Consider the following 23,479-nt stretch of genomic DNA (forward strand, 5'->3'; position numbering starts at 1 on the left):
GAAGTGGGGGGTCAAAAAGGGGCTAGGGGGTTAGGAGTGGAGCCGGCCAATCGAAGCCACCAGACATGCCTAACTTGAGGACCCCTAGGTGCAGTGATCGTGTCCTGTGTGGTCCTGGTTGTGTCTTCCCTTGAGTCTTTCTTTCCATGCCTTTTTCTTTTTGTGATGTGTTTTTTTGCCTTCCTTCCTTTCTTTTATTTTTATTTTATTTTATTTTATTTTTATTTTTCTCTTTTTTAAAATTTTTATTAAGCCAGGATGACAATCAGTTTCTAACTTTCATAGTCAAAGTGAGGTGGAGAAGGAGGCCGGATAGATTTGCTCAAAAACTGCTAACTTTGCATGTATCCCTTGAGATTCATGCGAGCATGGAGTGAAGTGGTGGAGAGGAAGGGGTGATTACATCAGGTGAACTAGCTATCTTTCATATCTTCAAGAAGAGCTAGGCAAAAAGAAGGTAGAAGACTAGCTCTCATCATCAAGCGCGTCATGGCGCAGCTATCGATGGCGTTAGGATCAAAAAAGAGGGGTGGGAGGCCATGTTCTTGTGGATAGGGTCCTACTTAAGTAAGAGTTTAAGAAGCCTAAGGTAGTTTGGTTATGAAGGCTGGATCGGGGCAAGAGGAAAAGTCGGTGAGGAAGCGGGTCATGGAAACGTCTAGGCTTCCAAAGGTGAAGGTGAGAGCTTGTTCAAAAGAGGCACATTTAGGATTATAGCTAATGGGGAAGTCATAGCATCCATGGAGGGTAGCATCAAAATCCACTCCTACCCTATGAGGATATGCCATAAATATAGGGTTGTTCCTCTCGTAGGGTAAGGTGTTGCAAAAGGCCATCCAGGAGAGCATGCTAATGTCGCACACCCGTCTCCTCCACATGGGCTGGTAGTTATAGCCTTGTACAGAATGTGGCACTTCAAAGACCTTATTCTGCCAAAAGTCTGCCTCTTCGATCCCCCAGAGAGTGGGATTCTTTTCTCCCTCTTCCAGCCATTGTTGGCTTAGTCGGCTTCCAATCGCAATCACTTCCAGCACTACTTTAAGTGGCATGACTCTCCTCAGGCTATTGGGCAGAAGGAAGCTAAAGGAGAAGGGTTTTTTGTCCCTTTCTTGTCGCTCCCAAACTATTGAGTGTGGAAACCTGTTGGGAGGTCATCTAGGCATGGTGGTAGGGGTGTGGATGGTTGCACAACTGGCTTGGCTCTCATTTGTTTCCTGGTTTCTTCCACCAGTTTCTTTCTCCTTTCCCTGAGGGCGGCTTGTCTTTCCACAGATGTGTCAATTGATGGCTACTCTTGGGAATGTGGCGAGGGGGGTTGTGGGATCACCTCTTCTTTAAATCTGCCCATATCAAATTGGAGTTCAACTTCATCCCTCTGTTGGTCTGCTTGTTGTGCTTCCTCTTCAAAGTCTAGTGCATCGACCTCCTAGGGGGTTAGGCCAGCCATCAATAAGTACTTTCGTTGATCATCAAGGCTCAACCCCACAACATCGGGTTGGGGTGGCATGTGCAGTCCTGCTTGCAGGGCCCTGCGGGCTATGCTTAGTTTCTTCTTTGCCACCTCAAGGGACTCCCCTTCCTCTGAGTGGGTGGTATCCATTAGTGTATTCAAGAAGGCTTTATGTTAAGTGTTGAAGGCTACTTGGGCAGCCTCTGCTCTGCTCTCTACGAGGATTTTCTCTTTTTCCATGAGAGCCAGGTGACCCGCCAAGGTGTTCATCCTCCGTTCATTCTGTCCCACCCATTCTTCGGCTCTCTTCTTCATTTCCTCCATGCCTTCCCCCTACCTTTGCACCAGAGCTATGGTCTTTGCTCCTAGTCTTTCAATTCTTTGCTCATCTCTCTTGCTCTTTTCTTTCTAAGTTCAGCTTCTCAGTCATGGTCTCCATCTCCTTGTGATGTTGTTCTTCCTCTTGCTTCCTTTCCTCTTCTTTGGCGAAAAACTCCTCCATGCCTCGTTCGATCTGATCAGTCTTTGCGGTTAGCTCTTCATGTTGCATGGGATCAAGAGTTTATACTCCCTCTGTATTTTTACCAACTCCTGATTCTCATCTTCCAGCCGCCTCCATCTTTTCTCCCTATCATCCTTAGCCTTCAGCTCTTATTTGAGATCAAAGATCTCCTTTTGTTGCATGGCTATTTGTCAAGTCTTTTCAAGCTGAAAAGCAACTACAGACTCTTTTTCTGCAACTAACTCAGCCATAGCTATCTTCCTCTCATCTTTAGCTTTCTTTACTTGAGAGAGAAATTCAGCAACGTATTCGTCATAGTTAGCTAGTGGTGTCATCGTCATGTGGATGTGGTTGAGGCCTCCACTTTTTGGCGTTTTGGATCTTGTCTAGATTCGACTTCTGTGGCCGGCCTCTTCTGCCCCATGGCCATGGTTTCCATGCTCTTTCCTTGGGCTAATTCTTTATTGATGAAATATTGCATTCAGGCCACGAAGTTTGAGACGTCGGCACTAGTGGAGATGCTTGGGGTGAGGGTGGCTGCTTCAATGGTAGGCACCAGGAGGGTCAGGATAGGATGGATGGGGGCTTTACCCTTGCCTTCAGTGATGGCAGCTAGTGGTATGATCTCCGACACCTGAGTGCTTGAGCTTGGCCCCTCCTCTCTGGGTGGGGCTCAGAGCTCCTAGGGCATCTACCATGCTTTGTTGCTCTATAGACTAACGTGTGGCTTCGGCCATGTCTTCCTCCTCCTTCCTTCTCAACTCCTCCTCTTCCTCAATAGCCCTTCTCTCCCTCTTTTCTTTTGCTTTCCTAGATTCTTCCTCCAATTTATCTGCTTCTTCTTTTTCTTTCTTCTTCCTCTCTTTGGCCTCCTGTTTTGACACCTTATTGGCTTCTTCCTTTGACTTTTCTGCTTCATGTTTCTTCTTTTTCTCCCTCTCTTGAGGGATTCCCTTTTTGCTCTCTCTAAGTCATTCTTCTCCTTTTTGCGGCCTCATCTTGCTTTTTCTTTTGTGTCGTCCTCTTCTTAGGTTTCTTTGCTTTTTTGCTTAACTGTTCCTTCTGTTCTCCCCCTTCTTTGTCACTTTCGGTCTTGGTGAGGGGGCGATCTGTCGAGTTTTTCTCCTTCTCCTTTCTCTGCATCCTATGCCTCTTTTACTGCCTCCTGGATGAGAGCAGTCAAAACACTTCCATAGCCGATAAAAGAGGCTTTGGATGAGGCTTTCTTCCTCTCAGTGCTTTTGGAGGCTGGGGACTCCCCGCCTGCTAGCTTGCTCCCCAAGGCTAGTGCTTTTGCTACCTGGTCTATGGTCTTGCGCACATAGCCATTCCAATCAACCTCATCTAGGGTGCGAGCTGCCATGTTATCCAGCACTGGCATGCTAATCCGGTGCATGAGGAAATTGTAGCATTGGCTGGAGAATAGTGAGTTGCCTGCATGTGGGCTTCAACATCAAGGATATCTTGGATGCTGATGCAGTTGTTGGTTAGCATCTCTTCCCTCTTTATCTTAAGCATGGCATAGACGTATCTTTTCTACTTCTTCTCCACCTTAGGCTCTAACCCCAGTGCCTTCTCCACCAAGGCTATGTTCAAGGGTACCTGTACCTGTTTGGCCTTCTCCCCCCTTCCCATTGTTATAGTTCCATATTCCTAATCTGGGTTGTAAGTTCTGAGGAGTTCCACACACTTTGTGTGGTTAGGCTCTTGTGCGAACTTCTCGAGGTACTTAGCGAGGTTGCACTACTCTATGACCCTCTTGGCTGCTTCCTCCTTGGCCACTTCTTCCTCGATGTTATGGATGGTTCGAAATTTTACTTGGTTGTAGGAATGGCTTTCCAAGGAGATGACGTACTGGGTCCTCTCCTCTTCTGTGAAGGGGAGTCGGTGGGCATGGTCTTGTTGCAACATCTTTCATTCCTATCATGAACCATAATTTCCATTAGTGCTTTTAAAAATAATAATTTGCTGAAAAGAAAGACTGTATGTTTATTGAATGAAAGCATCAAGATCCAACATAGATTCTTCCCTTCAGGCTTTTTGCCTTTTATTTCAAAGCTTCTATGGCATTCCTCCTACATCACCAATTTCTTATGTGTTTATGCATTTGCTTGATCTTGATTGGTTTTAATTTGATTCACCTTATCCCCTCCCCTTCCAGATTGAGAAGAATCCTTCCTAGGATTGAAGGTTAGGAGGTTAAGGGCATTCAACATTCAGATATAAGGGTTACTTGCGCATGAGCCAAGTATAGAATTCTGGGTTATACTCCAGCTGAGCCTCGCGGTCTAGATCAAAGGGTCGAATGCTTAAGTGTGTGATGTAAGTGAGGACATCTGTTAGGAAATCGCTGGAATCGACACGACTAGCGATGTGTAGCTCTTCTTCAGTCAGGAGACGATCAAGATATGGATATCCTTTGACGTGATCTTCCATGGGTCGGCTACAAAGAGTGGTTAACACTCTATATGAGGTGGGTGCGACATAGGTTGGGTCATACTCTGATGTCTTGATTGCGCGGCGCTGCTCAGCGTTGGTCATGATTTGACATCCTTTGAGTTTCCACTGCAATTGCAAAGTGTACCAGTTTCGTAAAAATGGGAAGTCGGTGTCAGCTAACGCTTTCAACTCCTCGACTTATTTATCAGTGATGGAAGAAGTCACATGGTTATCGTAGGACATAATGAGGCATTGTTTGATGGCTTGTTCTCTTGATATCTCAGTGCGCAGCTAAGTGGGTTGTTTTGACAAATGTGAATTCGAATGTTTCCCAGGAACAAGGCATCATGCGAATTTCAGTTGCTAAAGGCTCTTGCAACAAGTCTAAGTCCAAGTAGTCATAACTTAGAGCCAGTGACATGAATGTGGCATCTAAGCATCTAAGACAAGCAATAGTGTCATCCCCTGTGTATTCAGCTAGGTCTGTGGCCAGAGTTAAGAATGATTTCCGCTCGTAGGAGGGTTTAAGGCCTACAAAGTGGCTGGGGTTTGATGGGGCTAGAAGGCTCACTTGGATTAGGTTTGGCAAGTCTTATTGGCACTAGTAGGGGTTGGAGTGTGTAAAGGCGTTTGTGGTTTGGGCCAATAGGCTTGCTCAACTCTTCTGGGCTTATGCATGGGTGAGCTTGTAGGAGGCGAGTCTTAGAAGCATTGCGGCTTCTAGTTTTGAGGTTCTATGGGGCTCGGGGTGATCAAGCTTAAGGGCGGTGTGTGAGTAGTGCCTTGGGCCATTCGGGCCTTAAGGATCCATATGCAAGCATTTCCCTCATAGTAGCCTTGCACGTGCAAGAGGGCTTTAGGAACCCATCTTGGCTTGATCATGCTTCGATTTTTGTAATTGCATCTCGACCTCCTAGATTTAGAGTTTCTTGTGTTACGAGGACGTGAGTATCTACTCTTAGGCGACGGTTGCGGTTGTTTTGGCCTCCATTGAAACTTAGGCTGTTGGGCCTTAGCTTTTGTTGCTATGAGCGGTGGCTCGTGAGATTCAATGGATGGTGGCCGAGCACTACCCCCCTCCGTAGACTTGGCTGCAAGTATTTCTATCAGTGGCCTTGCGGACTTTGATGAGTTCATGTAGCCCTTTGCTGAAGGCTATAACAATGCGGACGTTGCCTATGGCCAGGTGGATGCACTGCGACTCATAATTAACATTGCAGTGAGTTTGCTTCTTGAAGGTTTGCCCTAGCAGTGACTCCGTGCTTGTGCCTTTAGTGTTTGACAACACGTAAAAGATCATTGGTACAGTCTCAGACTCGATAGCAACAATGGCCCTGCACTTGCCGAGAAGTGCGTTTGAGCGGCTCCCATATGGGCTTAATTTGACATTAGTGGGCTGTAGTAGTGGTTTACCAAGTTGGATCCAATGATCATGAGTTAAGACATTGAAGTCTACTCCCTCGTCGATCAAGGCATTGAAAGCGCATGTTTGCTTGGCAGTGACCGTGATATGGAGGTATGCGGGTTCTACGGCTTTCTCATCCTCATCATCAATTTCCGTGATTGTGGCGACTCGTACTTTGACAGGGGTTCTAACATTGGTGGCTCATGTAGTGGATGTGTGGAAGGGTAGTACTTCTTAATGAGACTACCATTGAAGAAGCCTATGCCCTCGCTATCTAGAGTCTCAAGCTCAACATTGCTAGTTCAGTTGATTGCACAAACTTTGAAAGGTCTAATACCTCTAAACTTCACTTTCTATTTGTGTCCCCTAACGGAGTACAGCAGCACTAAGTCACCCTATTCAAAGTTGCGCTGCTTGACATGCTTATCAAACCAGCTCTTGCATCGTGCCTTCTCGTATATGAGCACATGAGTGGCTAGAAGATGAGTTTTCGAGAGGCGTTCAAGCTCAACCAGGCATTGCGTCCATGCCTCCTTCCCTTCCCATCGTTCTTGAAGCACTATTCTCAAGTTAGGAATGAAGAACTCTACTAGTAGAATTGCCTCAGTCCCATAGGTCAACCTAAAGGGAGTCTGGCCAATAGTCGTTTTATAAGTTGTACGGTAAGCCCACAAGGCTGCCATCAGCTTGTTATCCCAGTTGTTGCACGAAGCAGATACTACTTTGGTCAAAACGTTTATAAGGATCTTATTTGTGGATTTTGCCTGCCCATTTGCCTGAGGGTAGTATGGAGAGGATTTTCGATGGATAATTGGAAAGGTGGATAGAAGATGCGCTATCACTTCATTGATGAAGTCCGTGACCTGGTCACTGACTAGTTCGATGGGGCAGCCGAATCGTGAGATCACCTGCTCCCATAAGAACTTGGCAGTCATTCTTTCGTGTCGCTCTCGCTTCTGCCCATTTCATTAGGTAGTTTGTGGCCACAATGATATATTTAGCATGCGAATACTATCATGCAGGACTAATGGGTCCTATGAAGTTGATCCCCCATTTTTCGAAGGGTTGTCGTGCAATGATTGGGGTCAACTCCATTTTATCCTTGCGAATTGGGACCTTTGTCTGCTGACACTCGTCACAATGCTTGACAAATCGTGCTACATCACAAAAAAGCGTGGGCCACCACATTTGAGACTGCAGCATCTTGCGGGCTGTCGTGTCTCCGCTAAAGTGCCCTCCAACAATTCCGTTGTGTGTCTCTGCGAGCACATCATGCATCTCATGCTCGCATACGTATCTACGCAACAACCCGTCTTGCCCTAGTCTATATAGTTGGCCTGCTATCAACTAATAGGGTTGGATTTTGAGGATAAGTTGTTAAGTCAGGGTTTTCTATCGGTCGCTCAGGTAGTGCGTGCTCCAGCACTTGGATGATGCCATTTGCCCAATACGGCATTAGATCAGACTTGAATAAATCTCTCTCGCTAGAAAGGTTAAACAAATGGGCGTTTGGCAATTCATCGGCAATGCCCTATCCCAGTGGCCTCTCCCGTGGGGATGCATGACATGTGGTTAACCATGCAGTGCTATTTTCCCTTGCGTACAACCATGGAGAAGTCGAATTCTAAAAGTAGAAGGAGCCATCGAGCTATGCATCCTATAGCATAGGGTTTGTTTACTAAATATAGCAAGGCTTGATGGTCCACAAAGAAAGTAAAAGGCGTAGCCAACAGATAATGCTTGTCTGTGAGCAAAGCTCACTGGATAGTCGAGGTTGTGTTCGCCTAGTTGGCACAACACTACTCCCACATCGAATTTCAAAGCATCAATATACACGTGGAAGGTAATGGTCCAATCTGGGGCTCGTAGAATCGGTGCAGTAGTCAGAGCCTTTTTCAATTCCTCATACACTTGTTGGCATGCTTCGATCCACTCGAAGACGATCAACAGCTTGTACAAATGTCTGGCAATCAAGCATAGTTCAGCACAAACCATCAATAGTATCCTGCATGGCCTAAGAAGCATTGAACTCCCTTATAGTTGATTGGGGGTGGAAGATCAACAATAACCCTGACTTTCGAGAAGTCAATGGCAATGCCGTTCTTCGACACCATGTGCCCTAGGATGTGTCCATGTTTCACCCAAAACTGGCACTTTAAGGGGTTCAGGGAGAGACGATATAGGTGACACCACTCAAAGATTGCTCGGAATTTGTCTAAGTGTTCTCTCTAGGTCGAGTGAACACACAAGTCATCCACGGAGACTTCCAATTCCTTGCGAAGCATGTCTTTGAATATGGTGCACATGAGGTGTTGAAAGGTGGCTAGGGCATTAGTCAACTCGAAGGGCATGACTATGTAAGCAAAGATGCCCCACTTAGTGACGAAGGCAATCTTATGCATTTCGGCAAGATGCACTTGCACCTGATTGTATCCAGAGAAGCCGTCCAGAAAGTTGTAGGCCTCTTTGCTACTGCCCAACTCGTCCGAATTGTAGGGGCCGAGTGATGGATTCGAACGGGCCGAGTGCCGAATGGAAATTGTGGGCCGAGTTGTCGTGGCCAAGGGCTGAATGCGAAGCTCGGACAGGGTGTCTCGAACGGGGTGATTCGGATAGGCCAAAGAGATTCACTCAGACAGGTCGAGGGGGTCTATTCAGACGGGCCGAGGCAAGCGGGCTGAGCATCGAGTTTCGATATGGCTGAGTGAACTTTTAACCGAGTTGGTTTCGTTCGGGCGAGCCAAGGGCCGAATGGGGTAGATTGGCCAAGGGTCGAGTTACGAGTGGGCCAAATGATATGCTCGGACGGGCCGAATTGACAATTGGGCCGAGGGTCGATTATGGGACTCAGCCCAAGAACCGGCTACTCGAACGAGTTGAATGGCACACGACGACGGCAGCGAAGGCACTAATTTGCTCAAATCTTGCAACACGTGTAATCATATCACACAAGAGCTTCCAGATCAGTACCAAGGCACACGCGGTAGACTTCCTGGTAGCAAGATCGAATCGAAACTCCAAGAGCTCTCTCTCTCTCTCTCTCTCTCTCTCTCTCTCTCTCTCTCTCTCTCTCTCTCTCTCTCTCAATGTCAGGGTATGAAATGAGCTCTTTCCTTGACATCTTGGCTCTTAAACCCCTTCCCGGGTAAGGTTTTGATGTCCCCAATCACTCACTTGCCGACATTAAACATCACAAGCACTCTTTTTTTCCATTTTTGCATGATTTGTGCCCTGTTTTATAGCAGCAAGCCCTACGCTTTTCTGATCCGATTTTCTAATCCTAACCTACGCTAAATGCAACAAAGATTGAAGGCAAAAAACTGAAATGATTTTTCCATCTTTTCCAATCATCAAACCAACAAAATAACCCAAAATACTTACTTGTTTCAAATATCAAAAAACCCAAACTTCCTACCTATCTCAAGCTCCATTTCGGGGATGAATCCCTTACTTCGATGCTCGATATAAGGTACACAAGTGCTCAAGCTTGAATCCGTTGGTCCCGGCAACATAACCAAAATGTAGTGGGAGCTCACACTCAATCGCCAAGACCCACGGACCACTTATTGTTGCAAGAACTCATGGCTATCTCTCACCTAGCCAACACACCGTTGATCCTCTTGGGGTATAGATGCCGAAATGAGTTGCCCCCTCTCTTGCACATGCTGGTAGCTCCACGATCCTAGATGCTAGCTCAAGCATCCTCAAGCCTCCTCCGTCTCCAAGCTCCATCCACCATAGCCGCGCGCACGAGAAAAGAGAAGAGAAGAGAAGAGAGAAGAAGAGAGAAGAGGAGATGGTGAAGAGCTTCACCCTCTTGATCCCTCACTCCCACACACTCACTCACTCCCTTACACTCTCACACTCCCTCTCTCAAGAGTATACACACAAGCAAGGTGAAGAGAAGAAGAGAAGAAGAGAGGACTCTTGTTAGCCACACACCAAAGAATGAGCTTCCATTTACTTTTTGAATTTTATATACAAGCCCTAAAATCCCATGGGCACCCATCCCTTTTTACATGACTGGCCATTGTGGCAAGGTCCCTTTTTCTAATTCCCTCTTCTTACTTCATGCCCTAAGCCTATACCTGTCTATTCTTTTACAAATGGCACAGGAGGGAGCCTGGCGCTCTTTTACAAGAGTGTTTAGAGTTTTTTGAGTCGCCTTTAATTTAAAATTGCGCTTTTTGCCTCATCTTAGCTTTAGGGGCCGCCTCTATGCCTTTGCTCTTTTTCCATCCTTTTGTCACTTTTTCCTTCATTTTTCCGCCATCTCGAATTGAGGTTAACATGGAGATATGCTACAAGTAAAGGCCTTTTCTACCTATAATGAGCCACATGAATATGAGGAGAAAAGCCATGAAGAAATCTTTGATCCTATGGATGGGTTTTTTGACCTTGACTGATTTTGATTGAGGATTCATGTGATGACATATATTCTCCAATGTTGTGTCAGGAGATCCTCTCATGCTTTCATAGGAGTAGAACCACTCTCAATGAGGAGTGACATGAAATGAAGCCTCTGAATCAAGCAACCAATACTAAGCATAGGTAGACAAGGCATCGGTCGATTATGAAGAATTAAGAGAAGAAGTTGCAAATATATAGTCATCATCAAAATTAATCTACATGACATTAATCTCTTCAATCTTGACATTGGACTTGCTAGGGACAATGATGCAATTATCATTATTTTCTTGCACTTTATCCCTTCCCTTTTCTTTGCGCTTTTCATCACACATTTTATGGCACTATTGACGGATATGACCTTGCTTCCCATTATAGTGACAAGTCAATGTGGACTTACGACCATAGGGCTTACTGCAAGACTGCCCATGTTACTAAGAATAAGACTTCTGAGAGCCTCTCCCACGGCTATCATTATCACTCCTACCATTATTACCTTTGACTATCAAAGCATGAGAGGTATGGGAAGCACCCAATCCAACACACAAGAACATTTAGAGCTGCATGTATATAGCTAGCCATCAAGGCAAACAAGACAATATCTCTTAACATTGAGAGTGCTGAAGTCCTCACCATCCCGATAAAAAACAAATACAAGTGTCTTCCTTGAGAGAGTGAATTATGACTTTCATCCCATTTCTTCACCTAATAAATTTGATTGAGGACATGACAGTGAGACAAGAGCCAAACACAATGCATGAGACAAGCTCAAACTTTAGGAATCTAGGTATGAACTTTTCCCTAGATATCCAATGACTCCTCACACACTATGACTAACCAATGAGAATAGAGCATGCAAGGAGACTAGTGGAAAACATACTTGTGGACATGGCGATGGAAAGACCTAGTAAGAGGACCTAAACTTGATGAAGAAATGGAGTGCCACACACTATCAAATGCAAACCTAACAACCTCAAGATTCCTAGTGTAGCGAGGTGAGTGTGGATGGGTGACAGAGAAGAGGTATGCTCTTGGTGGGTTAGGGATACGGTACATGTGCACTTTGTATACATGTGCATTGTGCACTACACATTGTGAAATATGTACTAGGCCATGCATTAGTGCACTATGTAGTGCATTGGGATGCTGCAAGTGCATGATATGTAGGGTGAGTTGATTGTTTGGGCTAATAGAGGGGCTAGTGCTAATGCATTGTGCACCGTGCACATATGTACTATGCACTTGTGCACTAATGGGTGCACTCGGTGGCGTGTGGGGTCAAGGCTAAGGCTACTAAAGGGGCTATATTATGGGGTGTGGTTCACATTGGGTGCACTAGGTGTGGTAACCATATGCAAGTATGAGTGCCTTGGGGTATGTGAACATTTGCATATGTATACCATGCATTGTGCATCATGCACTATGCACTAGGGTGAGACTAAGAATGAAGGCTGATGAATGAGAGTTGCAATACAATATGAATGCCCTATTAAGTGCTATTAAGAAATGTACAAAAGATGGAGCAAAGGTAGGTGCCCAAGTGTATATGTATGCTATAGTATGTGCACTGTGTACTGTACCCACTAATGGGTATACTAGTGCACCATGTAGTGCACTTGGTGAATGGTTAGGTATGGTGCAATGGTGGGGTATAGTGCAACTATGGCCTTGTATCCTATGCTACATCCAAGTACTAAATGCAATGAATATCATGTGGCATTAGATGTGATGAACTAGATCTAGTGTGCTAAGCTGGGTATGGTATTCATATGCTAAGGTGCACTAGTACATGTGGTTAAGACACATGTGCATAGATGTACCAAGATGGAATGTGTTATGGTGTCTAGTGCACAAGGTGTGTGCCCTAGAGCAGGATGCATGTGCATTGTGGTTTATGAGTAGGGTGGCTAGATGCATGGTAGTCATAGAATGAGTTGTGCAACCATATGCTAATGCACAACAATCTATCCACTTCCTTGTTCCTCACTTCGCTTGACCCCCCTTACAAATAGAGTTGGTGTCAGGAAAAAGAGATAGAACAAAGAAATTACTAGTAGATGTGAGTGTTTATGCACTAAAATGTAAGGTGTAATGCAAGGCTAGTGCACTATGTGCGATTGGTGGTGTGTACTAGTGTGGGGTAGAGTGGGTGGGAGTGTTGCATATGTGTGCACTATGCATTATGCATGTGTGCGTGTGCACAGATTGAGTGCACTACTATTGGACACTACAAGATACCACCTTCCTTCGTCCTTCTTCCTCTTGGGCCCCCCTTGCAAATAGGGTAAGTAGCATGGTGGTTCTTGCAGCCAACAAGGTGACTACCCATAGGTATCAAATGCAAACTCCAAAGCCACCAGGTGGTCACCTCTATGGGTGGTTCATAGCCAAGAATGCCAGTCTCGCGATGAGGCAAGCTACAACCAAGTAGCCTAAAATGGTGGAAGCAGACTAGGGGTGGCAGATGGCCAAGTGACTATTGGGGTAGTGGTCTCAATGGTGATGGCAATGTTGGAGATGATGGTGATGGGGCAATCAGGAAACAGCTTGCTCAAGGCAACGTGCTCCAATCCTAGGTGGTGGCGTTGTTTGTGAAGCTACATGACTACAATTGTGCTCCAAGTTATCACTAGTAAGGCAACATCAATGGTAGCAATCTAGCCCCAAGCTTTTGGCATGACATCAATGGCATTTGGCATAGGTGATGGAGACAATGCTTAAGGAAAAGAGGGAGCTGATGGTGGAGAGGAATGATCATAGCGAGAGGGTGATGTTGGAGATGGAGGTGACTCCCAAAAAATGCAACAAAAACAAATACAATTTTCCTCTTCCACTTTACCTTTTGTTCTCTTTTAGATAATACATGTTCATATGGTGCATTATAACATCACGATACACTAAATATATTTCCGTTCTCTTTTCTCATTTGCAAGATGGCCTTCATTTTTAAATGTTTTCCCTTTGTGATGAACATTCACATTAATAATAATTAAAAGAGGGTGGTGAGAACGAGTTATCTACATCCTAATAGTTTCATCTTGAAATGCACAACAATATTATGTCTATCAAATGAAGAGTCACAACCTAACCACTCGCACATGTTTCGAATTTGGCATTCATGCACCACCTCCTAATTCATAATGTGAAGGTGCATGTGAGTGACTTTGAGATTGATGTGTCCTTGCTCTAGTAACAAAACCAAAATGTCTTGCTCTACAAGCTTGACATTTGAACCATCAGACACATCCTTATTCCTTCAAGGATTTCGACCTATAAAGTGCACAACTATCTGTCACATAGCCTACTCATATGCCAACATAGATCTATGACTAGATACAATGACAAAAGGTGCTTACCAATACTCATCATGTTGTAGCATTGCATCGATGAGCCACATCCTTGATCCATGCATACGCTCTTTTGCTTCTAATCTTGTTTTTTTCTATCTTGCTTTTGTTGTTGCCATGAATGAGAGGAGATACCAATGATGAACTCCCTCACACTCTCAACTTATACATTCTTGATCATGTTTGCAGTTACAAAAGAGATGGGATGGAGAATAAGGGAAAAGAAGCAAGGAACTTCTCATTGCTACATCCCTAACTCCAGATACATACACTCATGCTCCCTCTCCTTCACTCTCACTCTCAATACAATAGACTAGCAAGAAGGAAAGAAAGGAAAAGTATGTGCACACCTAGGTAGCTTGTTACATTAGTTTTCTTCTCTTTTATACATAAATTCTAAGGTTAGGGTTTCCTCATCCCCTTTGGGGATCCAGCCCCTTTTTGTGACCTCATTACTAGACCTTCCCCCTAACTCATGCAGTTAGACCCTATTCTTATCCAAAAATCAACTATCACAAGTTGTAATCGCATGGCGCTACTTGATCAGATTGCTGTGGCATGGGAAAGACCCCAACTCACCCTCAATAAAATGCCTGACTAAATCTTACAACAATCATTTTCTTTTAAAAAATTATGGGCATTTTTTCTCTTTGTAGGTAATAGAGCCACTTGAAATAATAATGTCTACATAATATTAAGTTCTTATGGAAGCAAGTCATATGTAGGTTTAGCTACCCCATAGAGACTATGAGTGACCAAGGATCAAACTTCATTAACCAGGTCATTGAACACGTGCTCTCTATACTCATAGTTGTTCACTAGAACTCAACTCCCATTTGTTGAGATTGGCATGTTGGTTATAGGCCTATGGGGTTGGAGGGGAGGGGAGATCCCTCCATGGCACATGAAATAGTAAGATGAGATCTCATCATGTTGTTTCATCCACCATGTAGAGGTAAATTTCTTTTGCCCACTATATAGGCACCCCAACTACTTTCTAACTCTTATAATGCCCCCATTATGCCTACAACAATACTCCACCACATTTGTAAATATGGACAACAAATGAAGAGTCATCAATAAATATCCATAGATCTTATTCTCAAGTAGTACAACATGAATTCTACTATGGCTATGGTTAAACAAGGACTCTTTTGCACCTATAACTATGTGCAATGATGAGATATCATGCTAAAAATATTGATAAGGTGGGCTCCCATCTTGTTATGCCATTCTTCTGAAAGAGAGGAACTTGTAATTGAAAGAAATTAGTACTCAAACCAAGAAAATACATGTCAAATACATAAATACCATAGCCATGAATCGTAGTCATATGCGGCATTTGGCACAATAGGAGGCTAGATACGTTGTCATGTCACCCCCCTAGCCATCTGAGTGAGGTCCTCCCCCCTCATCAGTCAAGGGTTCCCCCCCCCCCCCCGCTGGCGGCACTGTTGGGTCTCCAACTGGGCGTCTTCCCTCCCTGTCCGTGCTGCTGAACGGCCCTGGGCCTTCGACTCTAGGCACCACCCCTTCCGGTTACCCGCCGGCTGCTGTTGAAATGAGGAGTGAGGAGAGGAAAAGAAGGAGTGAGGAGAAAAGGGAAAAGAAGAGGAAGAGAAGGAGAAGGAGAGAGGAAAAGAAGGTGTGGGAGAGGGAAGTAGAGGGAGAATAGTAGAAGAAGAGAAGGAGTAGGAGAGAGGTAGAGGAAGAGGAAGTAGAGAGAGAGAAGTAGGAGAAGAGAAGGAGGAGGAAGAGAGGTAGAGGAAGAGGAAGAAGAGGGAGAGAAGGAAGAGAGGAGATGAAGAAGGGAAAGGAGAGAGGGAGAAGGAGTGAGAGAGAGTAGAGGAATAAGAGAGAAGGAGAAGAAGAGAAGGAGAGGGAGAGAGAGTAGGAGAGTAAGAAAAGAAGAAGAAGAAGAGAGAGATAGAGAAAGGAGGAGAGGAGAAAAGGAGAGAGGAAGAGAGTAACCGCTACAAGTCACCCAAACCACTCTCTCGGCAACGAACCCCATCCAGTGGTCTTTCCCAACCAAACGTATCAACCCGAACCCGTTAAGGTCCGGACTGCCCAATCTCCGCAAGATGAATGGCTCCCAAGAAGAAAGTCGCAGGAAGCGTAGGCGTCCAGGGCACTCGTAATGTTGGAGGGGCAAGCGGAACGACCAATGCAGCACACACGAATCAAGCCCAGGTTCTAAGGGTTAAAAAATTAATTTAGGAATTATTTCTCGTGGAAGGGATGAAAGGATTGATGTCATGCATAGGGTTTTGTTTACTCTAGGAACTAAGTTGCATGCGTGAAACGGTAGAGGTTGAATTCGCATAAGATTTTATGCATAAAATAATAAGGTTATCGCCTTACCTCACATAAAATGATAGCTTTTTAACCAGTTCAGTGCATGAATAGCCATTTAGAATTCACGTTTCGCAATCGTGGTTAAAAGAAACACATGAAATGTTATTTTCTGTCCATGAGATATACTTGCATCGTTAGACAAAACCCTTGACTTTCAAATCACATGTGATCTAGTGCATTGAAACTAAGTACTCGTTGCCAGGAATAAAGAAAGATAAAAGTTGTTTAGGAGGTACAACTATACTAAACGCACAATGTGCATGATGGATAAGGTTGATTGGGAAATCCTGCATAGAACCGCACCAAGAGAATTAAAAGGATCGCATGAATCTAGGCTGCATCTTGGAAGTCTGAATAAAGAATCATGTGTTGCCGTGTGTGTTAACTGAGCTTGGTTGGAATTAGAGACTACCCTTGGTTAGGTTGCGAATAAGGCATGTCCGTTGCCTTGACTGACCAGCTAATGCATGAGTTAGGGATTAAGATATCCTAAGGTAAAACCTAAAGGAAAAAGGGCAAGTTAAAATTAAGTAATCTTACCAAGGCCAATTGCTTACGAAATCTTGTTTTGGAATTATTGGAATCTCGCCAAGACGTGGAAAAGACCCAAGATCGGATGCTGGGAGCATCCGAAAAAAAAGGAGTCACACCTTAGCAATTGGTCGTACAAACGACCTCCGAAATGTTCGTGCTTGTACTTAGGTACATTACTTGATCTCTCTGCTCAAGGAACTGATTCGAGGAAAACACTTAATGCTTCAGGTTGAAAGAGAGGCATGAACAATTACCTCCGACTATCTGCCTGGCCCTATCTAAGAGGGTTGTTAACCGCGCTGGGTATATGGACCTAACCCACTGCGCGAGGTCTCTCCGTGGGTACTGCTTGGAGCGGGTGGATGCTTGGGTGCCAGGGGAGGCTCTAGTTGTAAATCCCTTGCCTCTGAATCCCGTGCAAGAGGCCGACGTGACTCGAGATGGGATCTCGAGGCCCGTGTACTAGTCTACGGGTGGAACTTGGAGCAACGATCCTGTAGATTGCTGGGATGGCCTTCGGGCATGATATTGGATGTAATCCGGAATTATGATAAATAAAGAACAGATACTTGAGAAAAAGGAACTTCCTTGACATTGTTTTTGTGTCAGTGCTTAAGTTACGTGAAGGAACCCATGATTAATTTGTTTAATTAAGGAGGCTGATTTTGCATGTCAAAACGTAATGTGTTAGGTAATTAGATAACTAAAGCAAATTGAGGAAAGTGTGGTGGACGTGACTTAGGTCCGTCCTACGGAAGGGTGGTCCCGGTTAGCTGGTAACTTTTCTCAAATGATGAGATAATAAGCCAATGAAGACCTAGACTCCCCGTTAGTAGATGTAGAATTTTCGGTTTATTCTGTTTTAGGGGAAAGGAATGGGACTATGCCGTATGGCAGAGAGGTTGAGCTTCGCATCCCTCTCGTTTCCCATTCTCCATGAACCAAGTGCAGCTTGAAACTGCTTCGTCTATGTTGTCCCTACGAAAGGTGGTACAATTGGAGCTCGACGCTAGCTCCTTCTTAGAGACTTTGCTGATAGGAAAGGAACCCTGACCTCAGGTCGATCCCAAGTGGGAATGGCTGGACACTTCCGCTCGGGGCAGCCTCGGGGAGACCTAGATCGCAAACCCTATATCATTCCCTGCGAGTGCCAGGCGGAGCCTTCTAGACCCTTCTCCCGATGGATTGTTAAGATGTGTCCCGCAAGCGGACAAGCGGGCATGTTACATGTTGATTTGACCTGCATGTAGATGATATTAGTCAAGCAGTAGTAAACAAAGTAGATGATAGAGGAGAATGTCATTCGTCTCCCTGACTATAGACAAAGCCTTGAGAGCTCATGAGGTGAACATGTTTGAGATGGAGAAAGTGCTCAAATGATATCAAGTCATGCACAACTAGGAGTATAAGTCCAATGTAGGGTAGGAAGCAAGGATTCACAAGGTTGACATTGCCCTTTCCTCGACAAAGTTAAATAGAGCTAAATCAATTTGATCATCTATGGCGTCTTTCTGTACTCCCTTGGAAGGCCTCCTCGAGGATGAATTCTCTCATTGGTTCAATGCTACCTACCAAGGTAAGGCTTCTCTACTCCAATTTCCCTTAATTGGTAAGGGCTTCTATCTCAATGTTCTAGGCTCAAAGTCTAAGAGTGATTGGATGCTCACTTCGTCAGTAAGATACAAAGGGAACCTCGTCTATGCCCTTCCTTGGTCCTCTTCATTTTCCTTGCATAGTGTCGTCCTCCATGAATGCCCAATTTGGATTACATTTGCAGATGTTCCACCATGGTTTGATGTGGAAGTCTTCTCCATTGCCTCCACTATGGGCAAAGTGCGATACACTCCTTATGTGTCTACTTCTTGGGGCCTACTTCAGAGTGAATGTCAAATTTGCATCTTATGGGACTATTGAAATGAGCCACAAGAGTTCCTTCATCTACAAGATGCAACATGTATTGAACTCCTCCTCGATGTCAAGTTTTCTCCATTCCCCAATGTTTGTTATAACTATAAGGGCAGTTGTCACTTTGCTCGTGCTTGCCCTCTCAAATCCACTTCAAAAGCCCCTCCTTCTAACTACTGATCCCCAACCCAAAGACCTACCATAGATGTAAGCACAACAAGTTGAAGCTACTACTGGCCCTAAGCCTACCATCAAAGACCTTTGCCCCAAGTCTTGACCCTTTCCCAAGCCCCCACAAAATCTACATGCAAGCACAAACAAACCTTTGACTTTTGGCATGCAACCCCGTAATAACGAATAGTTCATTGATTGCAATAATATAGAGAATCAAACTCTAAGTGGTGCAATCAAGAAAGGTAGTAGTAAGTTCTCGATCAAACCATTACTTAAGCGACATGCAAGGACCCGATTGGTCAACGAGAACTTCTACACCCCAATCGAAAATCATGAATTCCAAGATGTTCCTGATGTCATGTGTTGAACTCCATAGGATCTCCCCAAAGATCAAGCTCCTTTTTTAGAATGTGAGAGGCTTCTGCTTTGACCATCGCAAGCAGATTCTATTTTGGAATCATCTAGAGATACAAGACGCATGCCATCGCTCTCTGGGAGGTTAAGCTTGAGGATAAGATATGTGATAAACTCTATTTTCCTAGCTTCATCTTGTCTTAGACTTGGCTAGTCGAGGAAGAGATAGTACTCATATGCTAGTTAGAGATAAGCTATCACCCAAACTTGCATGGGGTCTCAAAAAGGGTGCCTTGATAGCGGTGGAAATCGACTGTTAGAGGGGGAGCCACTCTTTCTAGTTTCAATTTACACTTCAAATGTCTTTGCTACCCAATCTAAGCAATGGAAAATTCTGAAGGCCCATCTCCAAGGCTACCAAGACCTCATGGCTAGCATTTGAAATATGATATGCAGTGATGCTGACCAATCCCATAGGGGTGGATGCATGATCTCAATGGAGTAATACTCATGGGAGGGCCTCCTACTAAGCATCCAAACTTAGGGATGGAGCAATCATGACTGTTGATGAAAAGGCAACATTTTTCACTTAGCATAATTGCTACAGGGGCTCCACATAGAGAGGTGGTAAGCTTGACTAACTCTATGCCTCATTTGAGGGTTGGTGGGTTGGTAGCCATCCTATCTACCGTGTCCTCTTAGAGGTAAGAGCATATGATCATCTTGCAATTTTACTCACATTTAGAATTGTTGTGATAGGGAAAACTAAGCAAGGTCTCCCTCCCTTCCGATTCAATACTTCCTTCCAAAGAAACTAGGCATTTCTTGGGGAAGCTAAAAAGAGCTTGGACCACTCCCAGAGATTCTTTGATCACCCCTGACTTCCATCAGTAGAGGTGTCTTGATGCACTAACTTCTTGTGCCAAGGCCTTCGAAAGGAAAGTAGGTGCCTGACTTAGGAGGGACTCTGAAGCAATTGCTTACATGCACGATTGCATTCTAAGTGCACTCCAAGAAGCCCACGATGACCCTCCTCTCCAAGTTGTCCTCCTCAAAGTGAGGCAATTCACGAGGATACAAAAATCCTACTCTGTCTAGGCAGCCAAGGTGTAGTTGAAGGGGTAGTGGGAGATGATGGGTGATGTCCCAAACAAGTTCTTCTTTGATTCACTTTAACTAAAGTAGTAGAATAATATAATTTTGGCTATAGAGGACCATAATGGCATCTTACATTTTGACAAATAATCTATCACGTGCATTTTCAAGCAACACTTGGCGGAAATCATGGGCTCTAAACCCCTTGACCTAGAAGACTCTGATGCTTGCTTTTGGTCATACCTAGAGGATACTAGTACCCCCATCCCCCACAAGGTAGCTCTCTTCCTGGAATATCCATTCTTTATAGGCAAAATTCAGTACCCCCATCCCCCACAAGGTAGCTCTCCTCCTAGAATATCCATTATTTATAAGGGATTTTTATTTATTTATAGCATGAAGGTTGGCAAGATGTGGGCCTACTACGAGCAAATACCTAGTGGCTATGCTTAAACATCTCAAATCATCTGGTTTGATGCTCAACTCATTCAATCAAGGACTAATCAAGTTAGCTCTAAAGTCTCCCTTGTGTACCAAGGTATCCAATTGGAGACCTCACGCAATGCTTAATTGTTCCTACAAAGTTTGTTCTAAGGCACTAGCCTTGTGAGTCAAACACCTCCTTTCTAGTATCATCCACCCCAAACAATATGGATTCATATTTGGTTGTAAATTCAGGATGTGATTCTTAATCTTGTATTTTCCATGGATTATGCCATCACCCACCATACTAATTTCATGCTAGTCAACATGGACCTCAACAAAGTGTACGACCATGTGAGCTAGCAGTTCATCAAAGGTGTCTTGGTCACCCTTAGACTTAGTTTTTTAAAAATGTGCAATATAAATCAAAATTTTTGGAATGTATATGCACATTGTTTATTAAAATAAATTATATATCTCTCTTTCACTCGTAAAGTTAATTAAGTAAATATTTGTTAATTAGTTGAGACAATGGGGGGGGAGAGAGAGAGGGCATGTGTGTAAATTTTTCTCCCTAGAAAGGGGTTGCCGATAGCCCCTTACCGAACAATTTTTTTTCTAGTGATCCATTTCTTGCGAGAGTAAGTTTTTGCCCAACTGGATTTATGGGTTTTCTTCGCCTAATAAGGGGATGTCGGCGACCCCTTTTTGGCGAAAAAACAAACCATAGATCCGAGAATATACAACATGGGGAGAATAGGAACCAATGTCTTCTCTGGAATGGTCAGTGCCCTATTTAGTAATGCCTCAACTTCTTAAAATATCTATGGCAACTTTTGTAGACCCTTCCGACTTAGGAGATCTATTTGCTAGGGTTGCCCCCTCTCACCTCTCATGTTTGCCTTGATCATGGATCCCTCTTACACAAGATCAATAAGAGGCTCTAGGATGGAACTATTAGGGGCTTGCCACTCCCTAATGGAACCTCCATGATTGCCAAATTTTTTGTTGATGACAATGCTTTGATAGTCATTACTAACAAGTAATCAATGGATGGGTTCTTGGGGTCACTTGGACTTTGTTGCCTTGTCCACATTAGTGATTATTTGCTCTAAAACAGGCTCAGTCCTTATCTCATGGAAGGAGCCTAAGGAATGGTTAGTGGCCTATGGCGTCAAGGTCATAAGAGCATGTGAGATAATTTGCTTAGTGATCCTATAGGGGTTGGCCTCACCCATGAAGCAAAGATTTGATTGGTTCAAAGTGAAATCACATCCTAAATTTAGCAAATGGTCCTTTGTCCCCTTGAGTGTTGTAGACAAGGTTACTATCATCAAGAGTATTCTAACCTCATCTATAGTATACATGGGCTCACTCTTTTGCTTTGCTATAGGTGGAGAAACTCTTCCATTGGTTCCTATGGACTTGAAATAATGCTCCCTCATATCATCAAATTGGATGGGATCTTCTATGCTTGGACACAGCTAATGTGGGTGTTGGTCTTGAGCCTCTAGAGGACAAAGTTGGCAAGCTCAACTTTTAGATTCTTAAGAGGGCTAATGGGGTGCAACCTTGGGCACTCATCCTCCACTCTGGCTCCAAGAAGCCCAAGTTCATGGCCACCTAGGCTGGAAGTTAATTGGTGGGACATCCTATGCTCCTACCACTCCCTAATCAAGCTCCCACACTCTAGCATTGCACATGGATTGGTGAGGTATTAGTAGTCAACCATCACCCAATCCACTTAGAGTCTAGTCCCTAACAGGCATGGAGATCACTCTCCGAACTCATATATCTGGCTTTATTCCTTTCCCTACATAACAATCCCAAGGTGGCCTTTCAAATCCATTCTTGAGACTTGCTAGATGCCATACTATCCTTTCATTCTAACCAATGGCTCCTGTTAGATGCCATGGTGGCTCAATTTTCCCTCTCTCCATTTGAGGCCCAATGGATTGAGTAGGTTCTTGCCAACCTAAGAGAGGTCTAGCCCATGTCGGTGGCCCCTCATCCCAATTCCCTCTTGGAATCTTTGGTCAGTGTGTTGTTGGCAAACCTCTTTTTGGTTGAAGGACTTGCAAGGACTTTCATTCCCCCTCTTTAGCTATCCCAATGTCCCTCTATGATAAATGGCGCAAGCATTGCCATAGGGCAAAACCCTCTACCCGGGAATACAGACTTAAGAGATTGTGGAAAGCCTTCCTCTTCTTCAGTCCTCAACTTGTTGCGATGGAGGCTTGTCACCAAGAAGCTCCCGCTTAGGGCTAGGATGTGCCCATTTTGTAGAAGAGTAGAAGAAGACGAGAAGCATCTTTTATGGGAATGTCCCCACTTTGCTGTAGTGTGATAAGCAATAGATTGGGAAAGCACAATGTAGATTTGATTTTGGATTCATGGTAGCCCTCTTTAGTGACCAATAGCTGTGGACAAGTTGTCTTAGAAGCTCATTAGTTTGTTTTTAGTAGCCACAATCATGTTCCTCTGGTCCAGAAGGAATGACTTTGTTTTCAGAAGCTGCCTAAGGAAACCCCTTGTTGACTCTATTGAAGATCTCATATCAGAACTCTATCTCTTTTGATGAACTTGAAATCCAAGCATTGGATTTTCGTATTGTTTTATAAGAAGCTTAAGCCGATGGCCTAGGTAAGTTGCTTTTGCTACGATTACAACAATTCAATCATTGTTTCTTCTCATACCTATCATTTCAATATGCTTTAATGATCATAACTTTAGAATCCATAGCCTAGTTCCTTTTAACTTCTATTTATAAAACAATATGTGTTAGCATCGCTAAACGGGGGATTGTTAAGTTGGCGCGCCAATGCCCTTGGATGAGACTAAAGCTTTCTAGGACTCTGACAGAAAGCGAGCGAGCGAGCGCGAGCGCGAGCGCTATGGGTATCTTTGAAGCTTACCGCGCCATCGGCTACATCACAGACGACACCCCCTTCGCTGTTCAAAGAAGAGGATTAGAGACCTTCGTCACCGTCAGTGTGGGCAAAGCTTTCCAAATATACAATGTACTCTCTCTCTCTCTCTCTCTCTCTCTCTCTCATAAACACGCGCACACACAATTTGCTTGTTTC

At 44.3% G+C, this 23,479-nt stretch overlaps 1 protein-coding gene across 3 annotated transcripts in view; it reads left to right on the forward strand.

Moving 5' to 3' along the window:
• The first annotated feature begins 23,198 nt into the window (after positions 1 to 23,198).
• Positions 23,199 to 23,479, forward strand: part of LOC148033822 (transducin family protein / WD-40 repeat family protein) — a 124,134-nt gene continuing 123,853 nt past the window's right edge. For all 3 annotated transcript variants that reach the window (XM_087681830.1, XM_087681828.1, XM_087681829.1), the window contains exon 1: positions 23,199 to 23,413. In XM_087681830.1, the coding sequence (XP_087537956.1) occupies positions 23,225 to 23,413 (189 nt within the window). In that variant the 5' untranslated portion in view covers positions 23,199 to 23,224. The remainder of the gene's footprint in view (positions 23,414 to 23,479) is intronic.

Source organism: Lygodium microphyllum, chromosome 7 (assembly GCF_053477565.2).
Source record: "Lygodium microphyllum isolate KBCC chromosome 7, Lygodium_microphyllum_v1.1.10, whole genome shotgun sequence".
NCBI lineage: Eukaryota > Viridiplantae > Streptophyta > Polypodiopsida > Schizaeales > Lygodiaceae > Lygodium > Lygodium microphyllum.